The 26,740-nt window shown below is 31.6% G+C and overlaps 1 protein-coding gene across 1 annotated transcript in view; it reads right to left on the bottom strand.

Moving 5' to 3' along the window:
- LOC143072617 (scavenger receptor cysteine-rich domain-containing protein DMBT1-like) overlaps positions 1-23,955 on the bottom strand; it is a 71,650-nt gene extending 47,695 nt beyond the window's left edge. The window contains exons 1-4 of the mRNA XM_076247657.1: positions 23,476-23,955; positions 13,754-13,911; positions 9,688-9,853; positions 1,702-2,040 (exon numbers count right to left, since the gene is read on the bottom strand). Of these exons, the coding sequence (XP_076103772.1) occupies positions 1,702-2,040; positions 9,688-9,853; positions 13,754-13,911; positions 23,476-23,572 (760 nt within the window). The 5' untranslated portion in view covers positions 23,573-23,955. The remainder of the gene's footprint in view (positions 1-1,701; positions 2,041-9,687; positions 9,854-13,753; positions 13,912-23,475) is intronic.
- Positions 23,956-26,740: the final 2,785 nt, after the last annotated feature.

Genomic DNA, 26,740 nt, shown 5'->3' with positions numbered 1-26,740 from the left:
CATGTATCCTACAGAAAAAGAATTCAGAATATCTCCTATAAATAGGCAACAAAAAAAACAAAAACCCATGAATTTTTTACATTTAAAAAAATATATTTACAAAACCTTTATCACATTTAACATTTGTTCTAGGATAAATGATTTGCATATAAAAATCATTTATGAAAGTTTCTTGCTCATCCCAGTGTAAATTTTAAAATGGGAAGAGAGAAAATTGATGTGTAATATATTTAACAAATTTATCACAAGAACAATAACACAATAATTTTTTCTTGTTTTTAAGTACAAATGCAAGGATATTTTTTTTTTAACCAACATATGTAAAACTTACAAAATTTTTAAATATTGACATAAGTAGTTGTGTACATCTATATCAATCAACTGGTAAATGACAACCAATTACGTAAATATATTAAGAGCACATGATAATAAAATCATAAAATAATCCTTTTGTCAAGGTGACTATTTACCAATTTTAAGAGTGATCAGTGTACAAAAATAAATGTATAAAAATTAAAAAAAAAAAAAAAAAATTTAACTGCTTGTCCTGTGTCATGTTATTGAGATCAAAAGCAAACATGCAGTATTTAAATTACCAAGCCTAAAGCAATGTAATGTTTGAAAAAAGACAAGGTACATTCTGTACGAGAAGCTCTATTTTACAGTATTTGATAATGCTTAACTACTATTTTAAATCTAAATATAGCAGTATTAAAAAATAATGAATTAAAAGGAGTATGTTCGATAAAGTCCCAAAATGGCCCTCTTTTTTAGCGTAAATTTAAAATTCGTATTTATCGACCAATATCATGATAAATTATAGCTAATACATTGACTAGCTAGGATATAACCCATTTTGTTGAAAATGTTATGTTTCTGCGTTTCATTATGACGTCACAAGTTGTATTCATATTGATTTTTCACGAAAAAATCAACGAAAATGGTAGAATTTCAATAGATTATTGGACAGGAAACATAGAGCACATACGTCGACAACAAAGATCTTTTAAAATAATGTTTGTGAAGACATTTCACATGTCTTATTTGAATCTTAAGCTTGTCGACGCCTGCGCTCTATGTTTCCTGGTCCTTTATTTGGTTGATATCTAGCTGATTTTGTCACATTTCACCAAAATCCCTTATCTTGACCTTTTTTGGATGTAAAAATCAACGTGTTAGAATTAAACTTTGACAAAAACAGTTCTGTTTAACTTTCTAACATGTCTTTAGGGCAACTTTAAACATGTATTACATTGTAACTATGAACTTTATAATTGGGGCCAAATATGGCCCTTACCGAACTTACTCCTTTAAACAGGAATCACCCAAAATATTTGACAGTTCATTTATAATGAGTGTCCAATGATTTTCATTATATATAGTTATGATGAATCTAAAATTGGAAGTTAATAAGTTTCAAGAAAATGAATGATAAGTATAAAACTTTGGGCAAAAGCCCTGTCATTTATTTCAAAATTGATGTATGGCTTATAGGAAAACTCAATCCATTTGAGTAATGACCAAAAAAAAATAATTTCATAAGTTCAAATTTCTGCTCATTAATGTTTCCAAGTTTATGCTAAGAATGAAGCTTATAAGGGCATACTAATTTCAAACTGCATTGTATGTACAAGCTATATACAGAGTCAAAGAGCGCTTTACTTGTAAATCTAATAATTACAAGATACTAAAATCACAAACCATTTAACTGCTGAGGAGTTGGTCTTGTTTCATAACATATAGCTGAGGCTCTGTGTTTTGTTTCACATTTTGATCGTAGAGCTGTGTGGTTACAGGTGATCAACCGATCTTCTGAGCCTACGCAAGAGAAATCTGTGAATGCTTTGGTGGAAATTGACGAAGAAGATACTTTTCCAAGTTGTGATCGTAGCAATGCCTTCCCCCAGGAAAAGCCCATTTCTTTACATAGGACGGTGGCATCAATATCATCCCAGCCTGCATCACACACCTGTACCCATGCTCCGTTGGTATGGATTTCAACTGTACCAACATCTGTTCGTCCTCGTGAATTTAACCTAACTGAAAAAAAAAGACATTTTAAATTTTTTAAAAGAGAAGATATGCTTATTAATGTGAAAATGAAAAAGGATGGGATAGTGATCAAATTTAGGGTTGAGATCTCACAAACATGTTTAACCCCGCCGCATTTTTGCACCTGTCCCAAGTCAGGAGCCTCTGGCCTTTGTTAGTCTTGTATTATTTTAATTTTAGTTTCTTGTGTACAATTTGGAAATTAGTATGGCGTTCATTATCACTGGACTAGTATATATTTGTTTAGGGGCCAGCTGAAGGACGCCTCCGGGTGTGGGAATTTCTCGCTACATTGAAGACCTGTTGGTGACCCTCTGCTGTTGTTTTTTATTTGGTCGGGTTGTTGTCTCTTTGACACATTCCCCATTTCCATTCTCAATTTTATTATCATGACACTATTTGCGAGTATGGTCTTGAGATAGGATGATAGTCTGTTGGAAGGGGACGACAAATGGCTGATCCGTTTTAAGAGAGAGCCATATCTCTTGTACGTAAAAGAAACCCTTCGTAGATTTTGAAAAAAGAGCTGGCTCATTCCGCTACAAGGTAGCACTCGCAACCCCAAAGTGAAAAGGGATTTATATAAGTTGCAATAACTTGTTTCCCAATCCACTATAAATAAAATATGTTTAAAATTTAAAAAAAAAAATTATACTATAAATTAAATTGCACTTAAATAAGCACATGAACTCTCATGGTTTCATAAATTAGAGTTAATGAAGATTAATACTATGAAATAAATACAAGTTTCATGTTTATAATCTATTGTAATTAAAGAAATGCATAAATACAAAGAGGTGTACATGCATTGAATATGAATTATATACATATACATGTATTTCATGTCTGAATCATATTTATCTTATTTGAGCTTTGTGTGTTAATTACAATATGCCATTGGGTTTTCATTTATCATTGTAACTCAGACAATACCTCTACAGGTGTTCAACCTTTGTTAGTCCTTTTTTTTTTCTTTTTTCTGTCCTTTTTTTTCTTTTTTCAGTTGCTGTTTCATTGACAAAAGGCCCAAATATCTTTTTAATTAAGGTGGTACCTAACACTACAGGGAGATAACTCTGTAAAATCAGCAAAACGTTTTAATGACATGGTGCACAGCTCATTTTAGATCCGAGTCACTTATTATGTGCTTGTGGTTGCAGATGCAAATGCACTGACAATTGTTTTATGGTAGAATACATATCCAGAAAATTATGCTATGCGTTACATGCCAAGAGAAACGAACTCTTAAAGACCTTACCGTCTAGCAAAAGCAAGAGTCAAAGACTGTAGCCAACGTACACCCCACGGGGCGTACATTTATATTTATATTTTTTATATTTTCAAACTAAGTGTGTATAGACATATATATTCATTGTGAAGTGCTCCTTTGAAGGAGGGATTTCCTAATACAGATACAGATACAGATACATGGTGTTGTTAAAGGAATGTTAAGCTTCTCAATGATCAAAATAAGTTTTTGTCAAACTGCTATATAACCAGTGTAATTTTTCTGATTAAACAGTTGGTTCAAATTTTTTGAAATTTTTATATTTTTGTCAGAGGGTCAAAGTTAATACTTTGTCAAAATTTTAAGAAAATTAAACGAGCCAAATTTATTTTAGCTCAGGTGTTGGGTACCACCTTAAAAAAGAAGATGTGGTATGATTACCAGTGAGACAATTGTCCACAAGACCAAAATGACACAGAAATTAACCATTGTAGGTCACTGTACGGCCTTCAACAATGAGCAAAGCCCACACATAGTCAGCTATAAAAGGCCCCGAAATGACAATGTAAAATAATTCAAACAAAACTTACAGCATAATCTCTTTTTATTTGTATGTTTATAAAATTTATTATTTACAGATGAACGGGAAAATTGAATTGCAATGAAATGTGTCATTCTTTAAAAGGAACAAACTCTTTATGCATATCAAATCTTTTGTAGCATCTAAAGTTATTTCAAAAATTGCTTTTTTGAGACTGTTTTATGGATTCATTTATTTTCGTGGGTACCAATTTTCGTAGATTAAGGAGAACTTGCATTTTTCAACTTTTGTTTGTGGATATTTAAATTCAAAAGCCTTGTTGAAGCCCGCATTCAAGCCAATAGGTAATTTGTTATTTAGTTGAAATTTTCATTTCTTGGTTCACCTGTACCCATGAAAACTAAGAAAATTGGAATCCCAGGATTAATATTGAATCCACAGTACATTTAATTTAAACAGATCCTTGAACAACCTCATAAAAGTTTATTTATGTGTAATCAAAATACATGTACATAATAACTTTATTTGTCATTCAATTACCAAGCTAATTGTTATAAAACATAAATGCATACATAAATTAAAAAAAAACATTTGTGATGACGCAGACATTTCCTTATAAAAGAGTCATCGGGTTCAAGGATGTTTAAAGCCCTTTCATTATAAATCTTATTATACAAAATACATGTATGTAACAGTGGAAAGGCCTGAAAGAACAGTGGTGGATCCAGGGGGAGGGGGAGTTCGGGAGTTGGAATCCATATTTTTATGGTGATCAATGCATTTGAATAGGGATAAAAGTTGGAACCCTCTTTTAAAAATAGCTGGATACACCCCTACATTTAAAGTTTTAAGACTTTTTCATATATGGATACACCAAGAAATTAGTATTGTATGGAAAAATTTGGCAAAAGTTTCTAATGAAAACATCAAGTGTATTTTAGTTAGTTTGAGTAATTAAGTGCAAAGTTGCAATCAATATGTATCGGCAAGACAGGGAAGCTTTTAAAGACCAAACAGCCTATTGTTTATGCGCATCAGCTAACGCAACTTGGTAGTGACATAAAAGCTCTATGACGTTGTTTATAGCAATGAAAAAAACGTCAAATTATAACGTCCTATTTCGCGTTTTCCTCGGATTCCAACATTGTGTACGCTATGTAGGTACGCTACGTCTCCCAAGAAAAGAGGAACTCATGATTATGTGTCGCGCTACTTTAATATCCTGTGGAAATTTAACACAAATGGACACATAAGATACTACACTATATTTAACCTTCGTTCTAATAAAAATAATAAACTATAAATTTTGATCTCCACTTTTTGCACTTGCGCCGTTCTTCATTAAATTTTTTTTTTTATTCTTTCACATGCGTAGATTTTGTATTATATTTGCGTCGATCTTCATTTATTTTTTTTCTTCTTCACTTGCGTAGATTTTGTCTTTCGTTTGCGCCGATTGTGTACAGGTTAGGTGAAAGTTTTTTTTATGCCCGATTTATGGGCATTATGTTTTCTGGTCTGTGCGTTCGTTCGTTCTTCCGTCTGTCCCGCTTCAGGTTAAAGTTTTAGGTTACATTTTTCGTCAAGGTAGTTTTTGACGAAATTGAAGTCCTATCAACTTAAAACTTAGTAAACATGTTCCTTATGCAATGATCCTTCTAATTTTAGTGTCAATTTAAAAAAAAAATTTTAAAAATTGAGTATTCACAATGGTACGCCGATAATCAATTATTCCTAAAAGTTTTGACATACTGGCAAAATGTGCATGTAACTGATGTCTGGATGATTCTCGTAAAACAATGTTAGATCTTGCAATGAAGTTAAAATTTATTTATACTGCTTATTTGACAAAATCTTATAGTAAAAAATAAAATGATGACAAAGGGTCATTTTTGTTTGTCATTTGTTTCATTTCAAATTGTCTTAAGGAGAAATGTCAAATGATAAACATATTGTCTAATCTCACTGAAGTTTACAGCTAATTTCCTAATGTATGTAGATCAACACTTTGGTTTGCCTGCTTGCTTTGTTTGTATATTTTGTATAATTATATTTTGATAACGTTCAATTCAATTAAATATCATATATACAGGTTTACATACCTATATATAAAGATGCCAATCTTAATTACAGAGCTTGAGTAAACATTTATACAAACAAAGCCAACCAAAGTTTTATCCTACATGCATTAGGAAATTAGCTGTAAGGCAAAAAATATTAATAAAACTAATACACAGCGAATGTGAATTAAAATCAAAATTTTCGGTGTTTACAACTAAATTGTTGTAAATTTAACTTATGACAAAAACAATTGCTCCAAGAATAATATCTTACATAAAACCGCTCCCTTTCATTTAGCTACAACTGTGACCGGAAAGATTGAAAACAAATTTCGATGTTCAATGCCGGCAACAACCTTTTCTTTGTTTTAATTTCCAAAATGAATTATATTTTATCCTGTTGGGGAAATCTTACTTTGTAGTTTTCAACGGAAAATTATTTCTAAATTAATTTTTGAATCAAAAACTTTTTGTATTTTATATTTACTGTCTCGTTTATTGAAAACACACGAGGTAGTAATAAAAGGATTGTATTTTAAGATACATGTATAACGTTTTAGAATCAAAACTTTCATTCATATATTATACCTATAATTTTAATTTCCTTATATCTTAAATATTCTAAAATAATGAATTCACAAACTCGATGCAATAATTTCTAAACGTTCGTCTTAGTCGGGAAAAATAGTGGTATAAAGAACTCCGTCCATGCTTTTGTATGTCCGTCTTTCAACAGTATCGAATGAGTTCGTTACGGCAAACTTCTGAAATTGACGCGAAAAAGAAACAAGCACATCTAGTCTGGTATATTTAAATACTCTGTAAGTTAACCAGTGCCATCTTTTCTTTTTTCAAATAGTGCGCCAGCAAGGAAAGTTTGTACTATGACGTCAGATGCAATGTTCTGAAGAAAGACAACTCTTTTCTTCAAAACGAACGAGAAAAAAACATGAAAATTACTCATAACTTTTTTGAAAGGTCGGTGACATACACTTTTTTTTGCTTTATTTTGAAGAGTACATATGGCACTTTCCTTATGTAAATTTTTATGAAGAAATCACTGGTAGATATTTTTTAATACTGGAAACGTTTTTCAGTTTTACGTTTAATTTTTGGCGGGAATGAAATAAATCATATTTTTAAAGATCAAATCAATATGAGCCTTAAACTCTTGAACCTGTATCTGAAAGATACAAATCTACTGTTTAACGTGAAACAAGAATTATGCTTGTAGGTTTGATATAAAGCATTTTTTGAGAGTTTAGATAACAAGCAAATATTATGTTAATATTCGGGAAAACACGAAACTGAGGTTGCTATAGTGACAAAACTAAGTCGGTGACCCCCAATTTTTTTCATCATATTTTGTTCCTCAAATCATGCAACACCTTCACACAAAATTTTAAGGAAAAATCACTGATAGGCATGAATAAGCTGTTTGGTCTTTAAAAGACATAACTGCACGACAGAGTAACTAAACTGTGGCAAACAATGTCGAACTACCGTATATTATCCATAAATTATGACGAATTTCTGAAAAAATGACCAAAATGCAAATCTCTCAAGCTTGAATGTAGGTTACAGTTCTTCAGAGTTTAATACGATGTCAATTAAAGAATACAGGTTGACAGAATTTAAATCATCTGCTTCAAATTTTAGAGTGTTTGGTTTTACCTCAATTATATTCTTTGAAATGGTTGTAAGGGTTGCAGTATAGAGAAAACAACAATAGTTATCAGATGACTGTATTGTATTTTGAGCTCTGATGGCATCAATTAGTGATTTGATGATCACAAATTAAGATTACTGGTGAAGTGCTTTTCATAGCAATTATTGTGAATTGATGTCATGAAAATAAGTTATACAATCAAAATGATGTTGCATTAGAATTTGTCTTGAATCGAAAAATGATAGAAATGCTCTACAAAATATTGCATTATTACTAGTTTCTAAGGCGCTTTAAGCCTTGTACGAATAATGTTTATATTTTATGACTATGTATAGTTATTCTATATACATGATATATATGATTCAACAGGCTAATATTTTATGAAAAATGGACATGTTTGCAAAACTTAAAGAAGATTGTTTTTACATGCAAGGTCATTTTGTATATTCAAGCAAGATTGTGTAAACTTCTGTCAAGGTATAAAAAAATAAAGCAAGTGATTCATTTTGAAAAATGTTAATAGTAATACATTCTACAAATTTCCAACAAAATAATGTGAAAACTAATTATAGTTTCTTTTTTACATGAGAATGAATCAGAAGCTAGAAGGCAATAATAATTAAAAAAAATATTAGTTAGGGTGTGCAATTAAGGTTAAAGTCCAGAAATTATATAAGGTTTTTTACTGAAAAATGTTTTGAAAATATTCACAGGTGATGAAGTTGGGGTGTGGAATTAATGTTAAAGTCCATAAGGTCTTCACCGAAAAAAGTTTTGGAAATATTCATGGGTGATCAAGTTGGGGTCTGGAATTAATGTTAAAGTCCAGTAATTACATAAGGTCTTCACCGAAAAATGTTTTGGAATTATTCACAGGTGATCAAGTTGGGGTGTGGAATTAAGATTAAAAGTCCAGTAATTACATAAGGTCTTCACAGAAAAAAATGTTTTGGAATTATTCACAGGTGATCAAGTTGGGGTGTGGTATTAATGTTAAAGTCCAGTAATTAAATAAGGTCTTCAACGAAAAATATTATGGAATTATACACAGGTGATCATCACTCTTTTGTTTTATAACATGAACAAAATATTTTGACAACTCACAACAGATATATGCCCCTAAACTGCCAAAACATTTTGTTTTAGTGCATTTGTTAAAAACCAACTACGTAAATTAAAATATAAACAAAATTTCAAAAACAGAAAAACAGCATGTGATGTATATTATGAATTTAAATTTCTTGTCATAACTGTTTTATTTGAAATATGACATTTCAGATATATGTGACAAAAATGCATAGTTTTATAAAATCTAAATTTCTAAATTTAATTATTTCATAGATAAGTGAATTTTTACTGAAATAGAACACGGTGAATCTTAAAAATGGAATCATGAGACTTTTAAATAATTTTTTTATTGCTCAATGAAAGAGAAATGGCAGTTCGATAAAGGAAGCCATTTTCCACTCTTATCACGGACATGTGGACTCCATTCTGCTTGATTAAATGAATGCATCATGATGGATTTATAAACTATAGACATAACCTTCTACTAGGAGGGTGTTAAACAACCTTTACTACATATGAGGGACTCACACTGTGGGCTAGACATTACCTACTACTAGGAGGGTGTTAAACAACCTTTACTACAAATGAGGGACTCACACTGTGGGCTAGACGTTACCTACTACTAGGAGGGTGTTAAACAACCTTTACTACAGGGGCTCACACTGTGGGCTAGACGTTACCTACTACTAGGAGGGTGTTAAACAACCTTTACTACAGGGGCTCACACTGTGGGCTAGACAATACCTACTATTAGGAGGGTGTTAAACAACCTTTACTACACATGAGGGACTGACACTGTGAGCTAGACAATACATACTATTAGGACGGTGTTACACAACCTTTATTTCAGATGAGGGACTCACACTGTAGGCTAGACATTACCTTCTACTAGGAGCGTGTTAAAAACATGTGAGTGACTCACACTGTGGGCTAGACATTACCTTCTACTAGAAGGGTGTTACGCAACCTTTCCTTCAGATGAGGGACTCAAACTGTAGGCTAGACATTACCTTCTACTAGGAGGGTGTTAAAAACATGTGAGTGACTCACACTGTAACCTAGACAATACCTGAGTTGTTATAACAGGAGACTCCAGCATCCTCATAATGACGACAATTATGTACACCCCATCCATTACTCTGACACTCAAGTAAAGTTCTTTCAGATCCCGTACATTGAACATTGTCAAGATGTATAGGTCCTAAGCCTTCTCCAAAAGGGGAATTAGTATGTGCCTGTAAAGTAAACATACTTTTAAGATTAACATTATAAAATTCTTCAACATTTTATACAAAATAAAAGCAGTAGGTTTTATCAAAAGCTTCTTGTGCTTTCTTGAACAGCGAACTAACATGTACCAGAACCTGTAAAGATAAGTTTTGATGAGATGATAGTAATTTGGTTTGTCTTACATGTATCCTATGTCTATAAGACTCAATTCGATCCCTCCTCTGGGAAGAAATTTCAGACTAAATTTTCGCTCTCCCTCGACACCATTTGAGAGTAGGGTCTTGAGAAATGATGATAATCCGTCAAAAGGGGATGATAAATGGCTGACCTGTGATAAGAGAGAGCCATATCTCTTGCACGTAAAAGACACCCTTGTAGATTTCGAAAAAGAGTAGGCTAATGCCACTACAAGGCAGCACTCGCAAGCGTAAAATAGAGAGGGATTAATATAAGTTGTTTAACTTGTTTCCCAATCCACTATAAATAAATATGTTTAAACTAAGACACAATTTGCCCAAAGCTGTTTTATGATATTATACAATTATAGCCTTTGTATGAAGTCGATACAAGGATATATTGACCTGAAAGAAGTATATTGACTGAGGACGAAGTCCGAGGTTGATATACTTCTTTGGGTTGATATATTCTGTATTGACCTCATACATAGGCTATAATTGTTATATTATTAATTTCCGACCATATTTGTATCAAAATCGTCATTTGTTGGATTGTTTGATTTTGTTGGAATTTTATAGATATCATAGTGTCTCCTAGACAATAACAACAAATAAGTTGTCATTTCATTTACCTTTTTGTTTTTTGGGGTTTTTTTGTTGTTTTTTTTTTACATCTTATTTATTTGAAGATCTTTTTTCTTCAAATAATCAATCATAGATATTTTTTTTATTAAACTTTGAACAATATCATGAAATTCAGTACATGATGTCACAAAGTATATCGGTTTTTCAGATATTCTAAAAATAACCGTGCAATATGCTTTTTGCTGTGCAATATGCTTTTTGCTATCCGCCGTTTTCTCTCTACCGTCGAAAATATAGTTTAACATGTGACTATCCCTGGACGAATCAAATTATTTAAGATATATGAATTAATAATATACATCTATATAGGAGAAACACCTGCTCTGCCACATCTGCAGCAATAATTTATAAAAAATGAAAGCAAACACTTCATAAATTTAATGCATTCAAAGAACTTTTCGGAATTAAGATCATAGAGAACCCTCAAAGTCGAAAATTTAAAACCAAAACACCAAGAACTGAAACTGGCAATTTAAGAAAAGTTTAGTATAAATCATGGCAGTATGTTATAACTGACTACTGAGCTGATGATACCCTTTGGAACTGACAATTCACCAGCAGCAGTATCAACCCTGTGCTGCAAAATACAAAAATAAAACTTTCTTTAAATTCATGCATCTGAAGCACCTCCTATCTTTGTTTTTCCAGTAAATTCTTACATAAAACATCATATAAACTTCATATTTACAGGTTGAAAAAAATCAACATTCAAATTTAGAGCTTTACTTGAAAAATATGAAACATAGTCAAATATCACATTCTGAGATTAGTACAATGTAATATGGAGACTGACTCATAAAACAAATAAGTATGAATCAGAAACATAAATTATAAATATGCAAAAGCAAGAAATATTTACTCAGTAATTCATGCAAAAATGTCAGCATTCTGGCAAAATATAATTATTCTAATAATCTTGATACATACTGATGTCTACTCTAGTAAACTTATGATGATGACTGGATGTGTATCTTGACTTTTACCCCACATCAGATTTTTTCCCTTCATATGATTTAATTTAATTTTATTCATATATTCACAACATTAAATCTTACATTTCCTTAGGAAATTTATAGTAACATTTATGGTGTGCTTAGATTATAGCAAGTTTTACACAGACTTAACACAAATTACTTTACTAAAAATCTTTACTAAATTCTTTTGTAGCTACAAAAATTAGGTTTGGAAGTGTGGCTGTTCCTGTAGATATTGAAGGATAAAACAATCACATTTTCAGATGTTGTTTATGGAGTTCATAAATTTAGATACAATCAGGATGAACTTATTGATCTATCAAATAAATTTATTCTAGAAAGTTACTAATCTAAAACTGTAATTAGATCTTTGAACATTGTTTTGTTGGCATAAATATTGATTTTCTTATCAATAAATTAACACTCTTAAATTTTGACATACACCTATGAACATCTATGGTCCTCTTTATTCTCTTGGATTTCTATATTTTGGCATTGCAAAATGGTCATGTTTTCTCATACAGATCCAAGTGCTTTTTACATTGCATTCTTGTGACAGAACTTGTCCATTCTAGAAAACCCCATACAAGAATGCGTTTTAATCAGAAGAATTTTGTACTAATTCATAAATTTAAACATGTCAAATAAAGCAGAAAGAAATGCAGTGCAGTCAAATCTGACATTTAAAGAATAACGGAATATATCAGTTTCTTTGGCTTTTGATTTTTTTTCTTTTTATTTAAACCTTTACACTCCTATTGTTAGATTAGATTTATGTCAAACAAACAAATACTGCCACATCAAAATACATATTTGATTTTATCAAAAAAAAAAAAAAAAAAAAAAAAAACAATCACCAGACTGTCATGACTGTAAAGTTATATTAAGGTACTACTTTTATAAACAAGGTATATTGTATTATTGTTCAAATCAATCACTCCTCCAGAAATAATAAATCACACATCAAGTAGTAAACATCAATTATGCTTATTACGTAAATTAACATGTGTTTGTCATATGACCGCAATTTGACATTGTTTCAAGGAAAAGTCCGGGATTAGCGAATTGATGACATAACCTGTTTGTTTGCTTCATTTTTTTTAATTAAATTTATCATTTTTACTCTCATTTATTTTACATATACTAGTATAAACAATTGTAATCTTCTTAACTTTTTGCCTTTAGCTTTTTCACATATTAAACACAAGAGACAAAAGATCAACTCTCTACCACGGAGACCAAACAGTGGCGGATCCAGAACTTTTCATAAGGGGGCTGGCCTGCTGACTGACCTAAAGGGGGGGGGGGGGCGGCACTCTAGTCATGCTTTAGGGATTCCCTATATAATCAACCAAATTTTTCCTGCGAAAGGCCCCCTCCCCCTCTGGAATGAAATAGTAGGAAAGCATCTATCTATAGGTCCCTGCATAGCAAGCTATTAGATTATCGTATGTAAAACAATTCAAAAGGCAAAACTAACAGCCTAATTTGAGTACACAACAATAAACTAAAACGTATGTGTATTTGTGTCCAGACATTTAAGGTGATACCAAGCTACACCTCAAGGGTATAAAATGGACTATACATGAATGTATAATGTGTGATTTTATTTACCATTAAGTGTAGAAAATAGTACAAAATGTTTTAACATCACTCATATACATTGTACATAAAAAGTACTTTCTATAAATCTTATATACATGCATTTACACTAATCCTTATGAATGTTATACCTCAGTATGTCTGTTTGAGGAAAACTGTGACCTCTTAGTTTTTATGATGTCAAGATAATTAGACCACAACACAATGTGTTAGACAAAAACATGCCAAAATCTCATAATAATAATAATATAGACAAACAAGTGGTATTACTGAGGTCAATTTCTGTTGACATTGACAGGTTTCTTGCTAGCTTTGAGTCTAGAGGTACTGCTGCCACAAAATCTGACTTAGAGATGTCATTTTCTGAAAAAACATCGCGACTTATTAATAAATTTTATTAAGTCTGAAAAGTCTAGGAACATCTAAGAGTAAAATTTTTCTTAGTCATAAAATTGTATGTTAATACATGTACAGTGTAGTACTTGTAAGTATTTAGCATAACACTTACAATCCCCCATTGGTAATGAAGCATTCTACAGACCACTTGGGCCTCAGCTTCAGACCACAAATCATCACAAATGGTCCCCCATTCTTCTGTACCATTCTGTGCTATTTCTACTCTTCCTGTTGATGTACCATCTCCTCCAACAAGACGCACTTGGAGACCTAGAAAATAAATAGATATCAATAAACAAAACGAAAATATTTTCTGATATGTTTCATAATACATTTTGTACATACATAATATACAACACATCAGACCAGTACAATATTTGTTTTTGCCAAACAGTGGCGGATCCATAAATTTTCATAAGTGGGGGCCCACTGACTGCCTGAGAGGGGGCCCTCTCCGGTCACGCTTTAGTGATTCCCTATATAATCAACCAAATGTTTTCCAGATACATGTACATGTAAGTGGGGGCCCCCCCCCCCTAAATCCGCCTCTGTCATATGTTATAAAAGATCCTTGTGATAATGGAAAAATACACATCTCCAAATATTGCGAAAGTGATTTTTTTCCAATTGTTAACTAGATAGATCATGTAGATAGTTTATTCTCATAAAACCATGCAAGTACAAAGGTTACAGAGAAGTTAAAAATAATATACACAAAAATAAAACAACTTCCAGCATGTCCAGTGCACTTTCTTAATGGGAAAATTATTTCAGGACAACAGTACAGTGCATCCCTAACTCTGGTCTGACCAAAAAAATGGTGGACAAAAAATATTTTGGTCAGACAGAAATTTTTACAGTTGACAATATATTATAAAAGGCCAAATTTCTTTTTCGGTCAAGCAAACCCTAAAGCAGTTTGGTACAGACTGACAGTATGATAAAGATCATACTATTACTTGCACTTGAAATCCAAAGTTATAAAAATTATTCATGGAGTAAATCTTCACTTCAGTTTGAAAAGCATTAAATGACAACATAGACGACAATAATAGGATGTAATCTCAAAAACTGTAAAATATGCACCTATATCTTGAAGGATAATGAGTCTTAATTTCCCATATGTTCTTAACGTACATTTATTTGTTTGACATTTAAACTTATGATTGTTAATATCATGTACAATGTCTTCGTTGAACGAGGTTCAAAACATTGAATAAATTTTACATTTGACATGATAAAGCTTATACTATGTAACATTTGAATAGAACAAAATTTGGGGAAAATTGAATAGCATTTAAATTTATAAATTTCAGACCCTATTTTTGAAAATTATACAGTAATAACTGTTTTCGTAAAAAACATACAAATAATAACCATGTGCAATAATCTAGAGTTCTTGAAGGACACAAGTCTGGCAGTCAAAACAAGTAAAACACTGTCGACAAGCATAAAATGTGATTTTTATAAGTCTTCTTGTCTGAAGAAATTTGGGGGAATTTTTAGTCATAAATTTACATGTACATATAAAATCACTGAATTTCCAGTAGTATGAGGTTCCATGGACCAAATAATAATAACTTTCAAAGCTGTCAAATATTCAGTAACTAGTCAGCATCTTTACCATGATTTACAAACTAGACGAATTAACAGTACAACCATGGCCAGAGCTCAGACATAAACATGTGTTAGTTTTGTTTCAGTCTTTTAGATGTCACAGCATGTGTTTATGATAAACATTTAATAATAATTTTGGACATGTTAGAAAAAGACACTCATGAGACTTGTTTAGGTAAATTTAATTTCTATCACTTAGTATCATTAAATCCGGATAAAAAGTTAGAAACACTTCATTTTACTGTGTGGTCAAGAAGAATACATTAATGAAAAAATCTTAGAATTTACCAGGATCTCATTGTCAGCTATAAATATGTACATGTATATAACAGGGATCTCATTGTATATAACAGGGATCTCATTGTCAGCTATATATATGTACATGTATATAACAGGGATCTCATTGTCAGCTATATATATGTACATGTATATAACAGGGATCTCATTGTCAGCTATATATATGTACATGTATATAACAGGGATCTCATTGTCAGCTATATATATGTACATGTATATAACAAGGATCTCATTGTCAGCTATATATATGTACATGTATATAACAGGGATCTCATTGTCAGCTATATATATGTACATGTATATAACAGGGATCTCATTGTCAGCTATATATATGTACATGTATATAACAGGGATCTCATTGTCAGCTATATATACATGTATATGTATATAACAGGGATCTCATTGTCAGCTATATATATGTACATGTATATAACAAGGATCTCATTGTCAGCTATATATACATGTATATGTATATAACAGGGATCTCACTTATGATTTTTTAAGGGGTATTTAAGGACTCATCAATTTTTGTGTCCAACAGTGAGAAGATGAAATTTTATTGATACATGTATATTAATTTATTTTAAAATTCTGTAATAAATGATGATAATAAAAATACACATGTATATATATGTTTACAATCTTGATACATTTGTACATCTCTAGACTAACCAGTTAATGAGTTTTTAAAATTATGAGTCCAGGATGAATGGACTTGCCATAGTCAAGATAGTGAGAACCCTGTCATATAAGCATGATAAGTAGTTATGATTTGATTATAAATCTTCAATTTTTTTTATTGGTTTAAATATAAACATTAATATTATAAATGGTGGTTGCATTAGAAGCAATGAGAAAGTGAATTAAATTGTCTCTGTAGTTTAAAACTTTCAATGATATTTTATTCAGAAGAAAGAGTACATATAACAATGTAAATTACACAAGTTCATTCACATACTATATATGTAGATGTGCCTTGTTACAAATATACATGGGCCTTGAAGTTAGCCACTTTTGGTTGCTTTTAAATATTGCCTCCAGGAATTCCATATTTGGAACATTTTGATTCAAATATTATTTGTTAAACATTAGCTGACTTACTCAAGTCATATTTGCTACATTGTACAACCCACGTGACCCATGAAACATACAACTTTGGATCTCTAATTATTTGCAAAAAATGAACAAGGCCAGTTTGATATAGGACTGATCAATATATATTATGATATATCTAAAAAGGCTTGTTAAAATGAATATAGTATAAATATATGTTGTAAATTGCAGTTATATTGTAAGCTGTTTAATTTTGCAAATAAAATTGAAATATCCTTCACCATGTCTACCACTCATGCTGCTTACATAAAAGCCGTCTTAAGCCTGATAAGGAGCCTTGTCAACAACAATAATAATCTTAATATATGCATCATGATGTGTAGAAATGTATTTTCAAGTCGTTTTCAATATTTTATATCATGTACAGTATGAAAACCGTTACAAAGCCAAATGTTTTTGATTCTTGTTACATTCTTCATGGCAGCGGCGGATCTAGTCAAAACATTTATGACGTCTTGAAAGGCTATTTTAAATTTTTGCTTTGACACCTTCCTATCGATGTAAGGCGTCAAAAAAAGTCTTTCAAGATGTCATATTTATTTGGACTAGGACGGATCCAACCATTTAAAAAAGGGGGTCCCAACTACATGTCCCCATAAACCTTATCGCTAATCCCGGCTGACCCGGCCACTTGAACTTTTGACATCAACAACAATCACTTTTCCATTGTGGCGTCAGATATTTTGTTTTATGACGTCAACATTTTACGGGAACCTGTGTGATATCCAGCAATGGTGGACAAATAACGATAAGGTGTATTCAAATCAAATAGACGTCTTTACACTTGTATTCAAATTTGTCCACCATTACATAAAATCACACAGGTTCACAAAAACTTTTACATCATAATTCAAAACATTTGACGTCACAAATAAAAAGTGGTTGTTGCTTGGCGCACAGTCGCTTGAATTTTAGTGATATATGTATGAAAAAAAATAAAAAAAATACTGTTATATGTACCCCTATATTATACATATAACAGCATTTTTTTTAATTTTTTTTCATACATATATCACTAAAATTCAAGCGACTGTGCTTGGCGTCATAAGGTTATTCAGAGGAGAGGTGATATAAGGTCATTCGAAGGCAAAATACAGCTAAATACCAAAAGTGTAAATACGAGAAAGGAAATTGGGAATGTGTCAAAGCGACAACAACCCGACCATAGAGAAGAGAACAGCCAAAGGCCACCAATGGGTCTTAAATGTAGCAAGAAACTCCCGCACCCGTAGGCGTCTTTCACTGGCTTCAGCTGGCCCCTTAAAAAATATATTCAAAATATAAAAAATGCATTGATCGTCCAAAGAAAGTGGGGGTTCCAAGATCTAAAGATACCATCAGGGGTATGTGAATGTGAATATAAACAGTAATTACAACAATAACATGTATAAGATTCTTTTACAAATTCCCTCCTCAGAAGAAGCTGGTACGGCAATTATATTTACCCGATGTAAAGTACGAAATCGAACCAGAAACTAGTTACAAAGTTTATCTGTAGACCATTTTTGGAAAAATTTATATACAAACCATAACGTACGTTTTTAACACTACAAAGTTTAAGGTGTTGACTATTTATTGTTAAAAATGTACGTTATGGTATAAGGTGACCTTATGACAATTATGGGAGAATAAATTTGCATTTTTCTTTATATTAATTTAAAAAGAAGTTTATATGTACTTATGATGCGACGATTTACTTCTGGAAGTTGCTCTACTCACGTTACATGTTCATTATGGCTCAGTAAATTTCGATGTGTGCTTTAATTTTATTTGTGGTTGATTTTAGTTGTGGTTAATTTTATTTGTGGCTAATTTTAGTTATGCTTAAATTTTGTTGTGCTCAGTTCAGTTTTTGGCTTGCTTGGATATGTATTTTAATTTTTTGAATGTATTTCAATATGCCTGTGCTGATATATATACCTTCTCTGCATGTTGGGTGTTTTAATGTATAGTCTATGTTCTTTTATATTCGGTAGAAATACAAGTCAGTCATCACTAGTCGAACACAAATTGACTGACAACGCCATGTCAAAAACACAAAAAACAACCGAAAAGACAAACCAGTACCTAAAACACAACATAAAAAAACTAAAGACTGACCGAGCAACAATAACCCCACCAAATACCGGGGCTGATATCAGGTGCTCTGGAAGGGTTATCAGACCCTAAAATATACATTCAATACATATTTCCGAATGGTTTTTAACGTTTGTAACACTCGCTCGGATTTTAACCTTACTTTAAGACAATATACCTTTTCGAAATCCTCAAAGGTAGTCAAATGAAGCTAAAAAAATTATAGTCATAATTGAAAAAAAATATAAGCAAAATCATTATCAAAGTGAAAGAATATGATTTTCCTCAATACATATATGTTATCGTCTTTTGAAAGAGCTGTGTTATTTACATATAGCGGATTAAAACTCCCGGAAGCGCTTAGTGAATTGCACCTAGTCGAATTATGATATTGCACGGTCATGAAAAATATTATTGATATTTTTCACTGGTCAAACATGGGGTTGTTTTTTTGCAGACAAATTTAGCATAGCAAAAAAAAGAGAGAATTAATTATAAAGTATTAAAGACTATAAAGATAAAGATAATTATGTGCCTGAAGGAAGTTCAAAACTAGTATGCGACTTTGACAAATGCGTAAGCCAAATCATGGCATGCTTCATAATACCAGGTTGAATCAAACGTCTTTCTCCTGAAATTCAAGTATACTAATTTATGAATGGCATAACTGACGTTTTGATAGCAAAAATAGAAGCACATTTTCTAAGATTTAAATTCAATAAAGATGATGGAGACGAATTACAGCATTAGCTTTGAGACAATACATTTTCAGTATAAGAACCATACAAATTTGAATCACAACACCATGCAAAGTAGCTTAAAATATGAGAGGTATTCGTTGTTTCTCAATCTCAGAAGCGTTGCTAACCGCAATAATATAATATTATAACACAAGCTTGCAGCGAGCGAGAAAGATAGAGGGGGATTCAATGTTTCAACTTTGTATGCTGATGTTTTCTGTAAATTTGCATATGAAAAGCAACCGTTTTTGTCATTTCTTTCATATAAAATGCAGTAAAAATATGGACAGATTACAACCGTATTGCTATGCATATGTACGTGTATGGTGTTTCCTTACTAGATTGATTTTCTCTACTCCCACCCTTTTCCAAAGATATAATTCAAAGGAAGTGGACAAACTTTACAAACAAAAAATATTACTGAATTCACTTTGGAAAGAATGACATGCGAGTTAAAAGTCCTTAGCGTCTCTCATTGTCTCTTTGTTAATAAGTTTCCAATTAATTATATAATATGATAATTTTTGGTAATACTATTAATCTTATATATATATGTTACTATGCTGTAACACATTCTTCCAAGCTTTGGCGAAAATGTGTTTCTATGTCAAATTTGAAAATGAAATAGTCATGTGGTCTAAAATAAATGACCATACGTGAACTTAAGGTCGATATAATTATCGTAATTCTCTTGAGATAAATTAATACTTTTGTTCGTTAAAAAAAAAGCTGTCACGGTCAACATTCTTTACTGATAAATGATGATCAAGTCTGCTAGGGGTTTTTTTCAGCGTTATTTATACATTGTCATCGAATTTTTTTTTAACACATGTATTGGCAAAGTATAAAAAAAGAAGAGTCAACAGATAACAAAAGGACAACATTAATGCATACCAGTTAATGGTTAACTGTCGAAGCCGTGAAAAAAAAACGAAAAGCTACGAGACAAACCATTAGATTTACCAACCAACGTTTACTAAAAATTCTTATTTCTTGGCCTTTTTTTCGCTCTCTGTTCTGTACTATTTGACCCATTTTCTATTTTCTTGGTTTATTATTCTTTATTTTGTAAACCCCATCCAGACCCTCATATGCATAGGCTTTTGTTTACAAGAATATATACTTTGAAGTTTAGTGCATTTGTTATTTCCTATATCCTTCATCTAAGATAATCATGAAATCGTGATTAGTAATTTCTCTCCTGACGTAAAGATTTAAACATTGTCAACCTACTTCGTATAGTTATGCTTTACTTCGCTTGAAGCTGAAAACAGGGGTCAGAAGAAGAAAAATTAATAGAATTATTCATAAATCAGATAATTTGACGTCACAAACGTGCTTCTTCTGATTCTTTTGCACGTGTTATATTGTCCCCATGTGACTTACAAATAGCATTTTATGATATTACTTCATCAGCTGATATATATATATATATATATATGTATACCTAACTTTACATCTTTTCAAGACTTAGTTAAGATTTGCACTCAGGATTTGCTTTTTTAAGTTTTGCTTGATGTCCGGTTTAATCGACTTCGTATGACAATAATTATTTTCAAATAGTTTTAATGCATTTATATTTAGATAAAAGGAGGTGTGATAATACGTGTCTGTGATAGCAATGCTTTAATACAATACAACTATAATGTGTATTTCTAAACATATTAACTATATACATGTAGTAATGTCTGTTATATGTGGGCTTTTCTAAACAAAGCAAAGTCTTTTAGTTTACGTATATGATTGCCAATATAAGATTGTATTACCTGCTGATTCAGGAAAATGATACGGATCTAAAAACAATGGACGTGCGCTCACTCACTTATTTGTATGTTCGTATGTTCCAGCTATGTATGTTGTACATAGGGGTCTTGATTTATAAATGCGCTCACTCACTTTTATGTTTATAGATTCTTGTAATGTTTGTTGTACTATATTTTATGGAGTCTCTGTACGTGCGCTTACTCACTTATTTGTATGTTCTTATGTCCCAACTATGTATGTTGTACATAGGGGTCTTGATTTATAAATGCGCTCACTCACTTTTATGTTTAGATGTTCCAGCTATGTTTGTTATACATACATGGGGTCTCTGTACGTGCTCTCACTCACTTATTTGTATGTTCTTATGTCCCAACTATGTATGTTGTACATAGGGGTCTTGATTTATAAATGCGCTCACTCACTTTTATGTTTAGATGTTCCAGCTATGTTTGTTATACATATATGGAGTATCTGTACGTGCGCTTATTCACTTATTTGTATGTTCGTATGTTCCCGCTATGTTTGTTGTACATGAGGGTATTGATCGTATTTCGACGTATTTTCACTGTCCAAGTGTGTTCTTGCATGCTCTTTAAACTCACAGTAGTTTGTATGTAACGCCCATCTATATATACTCTTATTTTCCACAGAGGAGCATCATATACAAACAAGTGACGGTGGTTTAGAGCAAGAACACATTAAGTAAGTGGAAATATTAAGGAGTGCTTATTTATTAAAACAAAATCTCTAGAAAAGTGGGTACCATTCCCATCCACCTGTGCAGTTTGGAAATGGGAATTGCTAGCATATAGTATTGCACTTTCTTTTGTCGATTGGTTATATTTTGTTTGTTTTCTTCTCATGGTTGAAACTTTGTTTTCAGTTTCACATGTTGATAGGGGAACACCCTGCTCGATACACAATTTATCTGAATTATAATTTATAGAAATATTATGTAAGACTTGCATTCCAATAAGGACAACTGGTGTCTTCCCGGACGACCAAAAAGACGCGAGAAAAAACATCGTTTATCTTATAAACAAATAATATCATTCTGTAATTATCATAAATCAATACATATCAGCTGATTATATTTTGATTTATATATAATTAGCTGTTAGCTAGAAATAAATATACATATCCTATACAACAAAAGTAAAAGATATGTTGGACCAACTAAGCCTAAGGGCGTTAGAAAGTAGTGACAGTGAAGTTATTTCTTTTTAATGTCAACTATCAATCAAATAGGGGCCAGTTTAGGTACAAGTTAAGCAGGTTTCTTCGTATAATTATAAGATGATTAGTATATCTGATTTGTGTAATTATGCTGGAAAAATAATAATAATGTTAAACGGTCTATTAGAACGACCTAAAACAATGTTTCGATACTATTAGTATATAAAACGTATTATCTTTCAAATGCGTTGTAGCTAGATAAAAAGGAGATAGTATACATTAATGAATATATTATGAAGTTTTGTATGTGAAACAGTTTCATAAGGATACGTATACCTGGGTTGTTTACAAAATGAAATATTTAAATATGGTCATAGTTTTAGCCGAAACGAACTTAATTCTGGTTATTTTTTTTTTAAATCATATTACAATACGTTATTAAAGCAATAGTATAATTGCATGGTTAGACACTTCAAGGTATAACTTTTCTGTTGATAACAGTAACATTTTAAAACAAAGTCCTTTTATTATATATAGCAATCATCAATTGACGTGGATTTTTTTATTACTACAAAAATATAAAAGACAATACAATAAAGCAATGTGATAAAACAGTCCTGCACAACCTCTTTACCAATTCTTGATGGGAAAAAAATTCTGAGAAAACCGTCCATCATACGGGCAAACCCTTTTAAAATCTTACCATGTAAACTTTTGAAAACTTGAGATCCTTGGCATATGTAATTAGCAAAATTTATGATGATCACTAGTCAATTATTTGGGTTGGAAAAAAATATTAGCATATATAGACATGTTTACGAGTCCTTGGAATTATATTAAGACATTGTTTTTGAAAAGCATTTACGCGTAATAAATCAAATGGAATCTTACATCCACACACACAGACACAGACACAAACACACACACACACTGAATTTTATATGAGGAACAATCAGCTTTGTTTACTAAAACATAGTGAAAAAAACATAATGTTTGTATTCAATGCAGTCTATCATAAGATTTTTTTATTCTTTAGAAATAGTATTCATACCTGCTGAACTTTGTTGTTTTCCAGTTTCACTGCTTGAGACTGTTTTTATAACAAATACACTCAAAATGTAAATCCAAGGTGAAAATTGTGCAGTCATTTCTTGAGTATTCAACAACAACAAAAAGTTGTATAAGAAACTGTAACTAGAACAGAACACCCACTTTTGTTCAAATTAGATATTCTTAATTATTCCAAATTAAGATAACGTCGCTTATAGATATTAAAGACGTATTACGTATAATAATAATGTTCTAGTATCCAGATCCGGTGATCGAAGAGCTTATGAAATTCTGCTTTGCATCAATTCCCATCATGGTATTATTTGAATTAATGCGTCCTAAAAATCCTGCAGATCAGCAATGAAAGATCACAATTAAACAAAATGACAGGATAAGACACACACAAAAAACAATAAATCACTCTTTCAAATTTTTTTTCCTCTGGCGTAAGATCCTGTATGCGGTGCAGTTTGGGGACAAATTGTTCTCCTAAATGCCTTTTAGTTACGTCAGTCGTTTATATATTTTTATATGACAAATATGTCATATATAACAAAAACAATAAGTGAAACACAGGTAATAATTTAGCAAGAATATTAAACAATAAACGCGTTAGTCGTACATATTACCTGTTCTTTATGTGAAAACTTGTTATATGCTTGAATTCGAGAAACATAACTTTAGAATTAGAATTATTTATTTATTTCATTTATTCATAATTAAAAAAAAAACCAGAAACTAAGCATGCAATTAGAGACAATTAGCCTAGCATGTTAGTTCTCTAGTGCAATTTAACTGAATCTTTCTATCGGTCTAAAAGAAAACTTAAATTTGTGCACGCCAGACGCGCGTTTCGTCTACTAAAGACGCTTTAGGGACACCAGAAAAAGGTTTTAAGGACAAAACAAGTACGAATTAGGTATAAGAGCATTGTAGGTTCAAAATTCCGAAAGGTTTTGTCAAATACAGCTTAGGTAATATATCCCTGGGATAAAATAAATAATACTTAGTATTTAAAATATCCCCACACCATTCCCTTCGTCGTGTCAACAATACTTAACTATTTTTGAATCCATGGTCTTGTCCTATCTGATACTCACGACTCATATAGAACCTCATTTCAAACCACAAAGTTTAGAGAAAGTCTAACACTTGGCTTCTATAATAATTAACTCATTTCGTGCATTATATAGGCTAAAGTAAAAACACGAAATCGCCATAATTGGTTCCATAGTTCGCTATTTCCGACCAGAGAGTGATAACAATAATTCTGCGTTATAATCTTTTTACAATCACTCTCTGTTAATCGATAATTACAATCACTCTGCGTAAATCGATAATTACAATCACTCTGCGTAAATCGATAATTACAATCACTCCGTGTTAGTCGATAATTACTATCACCTCTGCTTTAATCGATATTTACAATCACTTCTGCGTTAATCGATAATCACATTTACTAGATGCGTCAACTGATTGTCCTTTAACACCATTTTGTAGTTCTGAAGTATCGCGATATATAAATCGACTAAAAATAGCAAATACTATCACCTCTGCTTTAATCGATATTTACAATCACTTCTGCGTTAATCGATAATTAAAATTACTAGATGCGTCAACTGATTGTCCGTTAACACCATTTTGAAGTTCCGAAGTATCGCAATATATAAATTGACTAAAAAAAGCAAACTTACATTTTTTCTATGGTGGAAGAAATTTAGAACGATTTGACTACTGAGAAAACAGAAAATCAAATATCTATAGAGTTTTTTTTTCAACCTGATAAAACGTTAAAACCTCTGCTTGTGTTTGTACCTGTCCTAAGTCAGGAATCTGTTGTCCAGTGGTTGTCGTTTGTTGATGTGGTTTACAAGTGTTTTTTTGTAGATTAGACCGAGGGTCTTCCTGTTTGGATATATTTACGCTAGTCATTTTTGGGGCACTTTATAGCTTGTTGTTCGGTGTGAGCCAAGGCTCAGTGTTAAAGGCCGTACTTTGACCTAAAATGGTTTACTTTTATAAATTGTGACTTGGATGGAGAGTTGTCTCATTGAAACTCATACCACATCTCCTTATATCTACACAATATTCAAAGGTTTGATGGCCACCTCTCTTGTCGTTCTCATAGATCAAAGGATTAAAAAACAGGCGGATGATACCAAGTAAACATTCATACAAAATTTAAAAAATAGCGAGAAACTGACAACGCTATGTTACTCAGTTTGTAAAGTGCAATGAGAATTTAAAATATGTATTTCCTTTTAAACAAAAATTGGATAAATATCAGTTTCCAAGTTATTTGAAGACCTTGGTATTAAACCCTTCCGCTTAACATGAGTTCACATCCGGTTACTGGTTTGGTACCTCAGTGTTCTGTGCAGTGTTTTTAGTAACCATTGCTTGTCTGTTGGTAAGGTTTTTTTTCTATTTTGGATGTAATGATGTTCATTTTTCTAGCAAGTCATTGCCACACACACTACTCAATGTTTTGGAAAAGGGGTATCGTTTGTAACGGTTAAACGATGTATCTATAGTAAATTTAAGCCCGAATCGGAATAGAAATCTTGTTAAACCATTGTCGTGACGTCAGCCTATCCTTCTTCTAGAATCAACGCCTCCGAAATCTCCGAAATATTGGGGTTTCTCGTTTATTTTATTTTTTATTGGCTATTTCACATTATTGAAAATAAAATGATTACTTTTTGTCCAGTATTGTTATTAAAACTCACTTACAATACCTTCTATTTAAGAAATACAATGAATAAGCGTTGATTCATTAAAAACAAAGCATTCGCTCTTCGGGCTCACGGTTTCATTTTCAAGAATCAACGCTTATCATATTATTGATTCTTAAAAAATGATTTCTTATAAGATGTGGTATGTTTGCTATTGAGACAACTCGCCAGAAGAGACAACAATGTGTCGGGTTTAAGCATGTTTGCGGGCGCCCCTTTCCATTCTGGTACATAAAAATCTATAAAAAAAGACTATAAAATCAATTGAACTCTCGACAGAAACAAACGGGAGAAAAATAACCAAAACTCAAGAAACAAAAATCTGAGATTAATTCTGTACTGATTAATATTATAAGATGTAAGCTGCAGTAATATAGGTGGAGATTTGTGATCTCACAAAACATGTTTAGCCCGCCGCATCTGTCCCAAGTAAGGAGCATCTTGCCTTTGCTAGTCATGTATGATTTTTAATTTTAGTTAATTTATAGGTTTTGGAGTTAATTATGACTTCCATTTTTAATGAACTAACAC

Source organism: Mytilus galloprovincialis, chromosome 4 (assembly GCF_965363235.1).
Source record: "Mytilus galloprovincialis chromosome 4, xbMytGall1.hap1.1, whole genome shotgun sequence".
Lineage (NCBI taxonomy): Eukaryota > Metazoa > Mollusca > Bivalvia > Mytilida > Mytilidae > Mytilus > Mytilus galloprovincialis.
The sequence above is the reverse complement of the archived record's forward strand: the minus strand, read 5'-3'. Positions and strand labels throughout refer to the sequence as shown.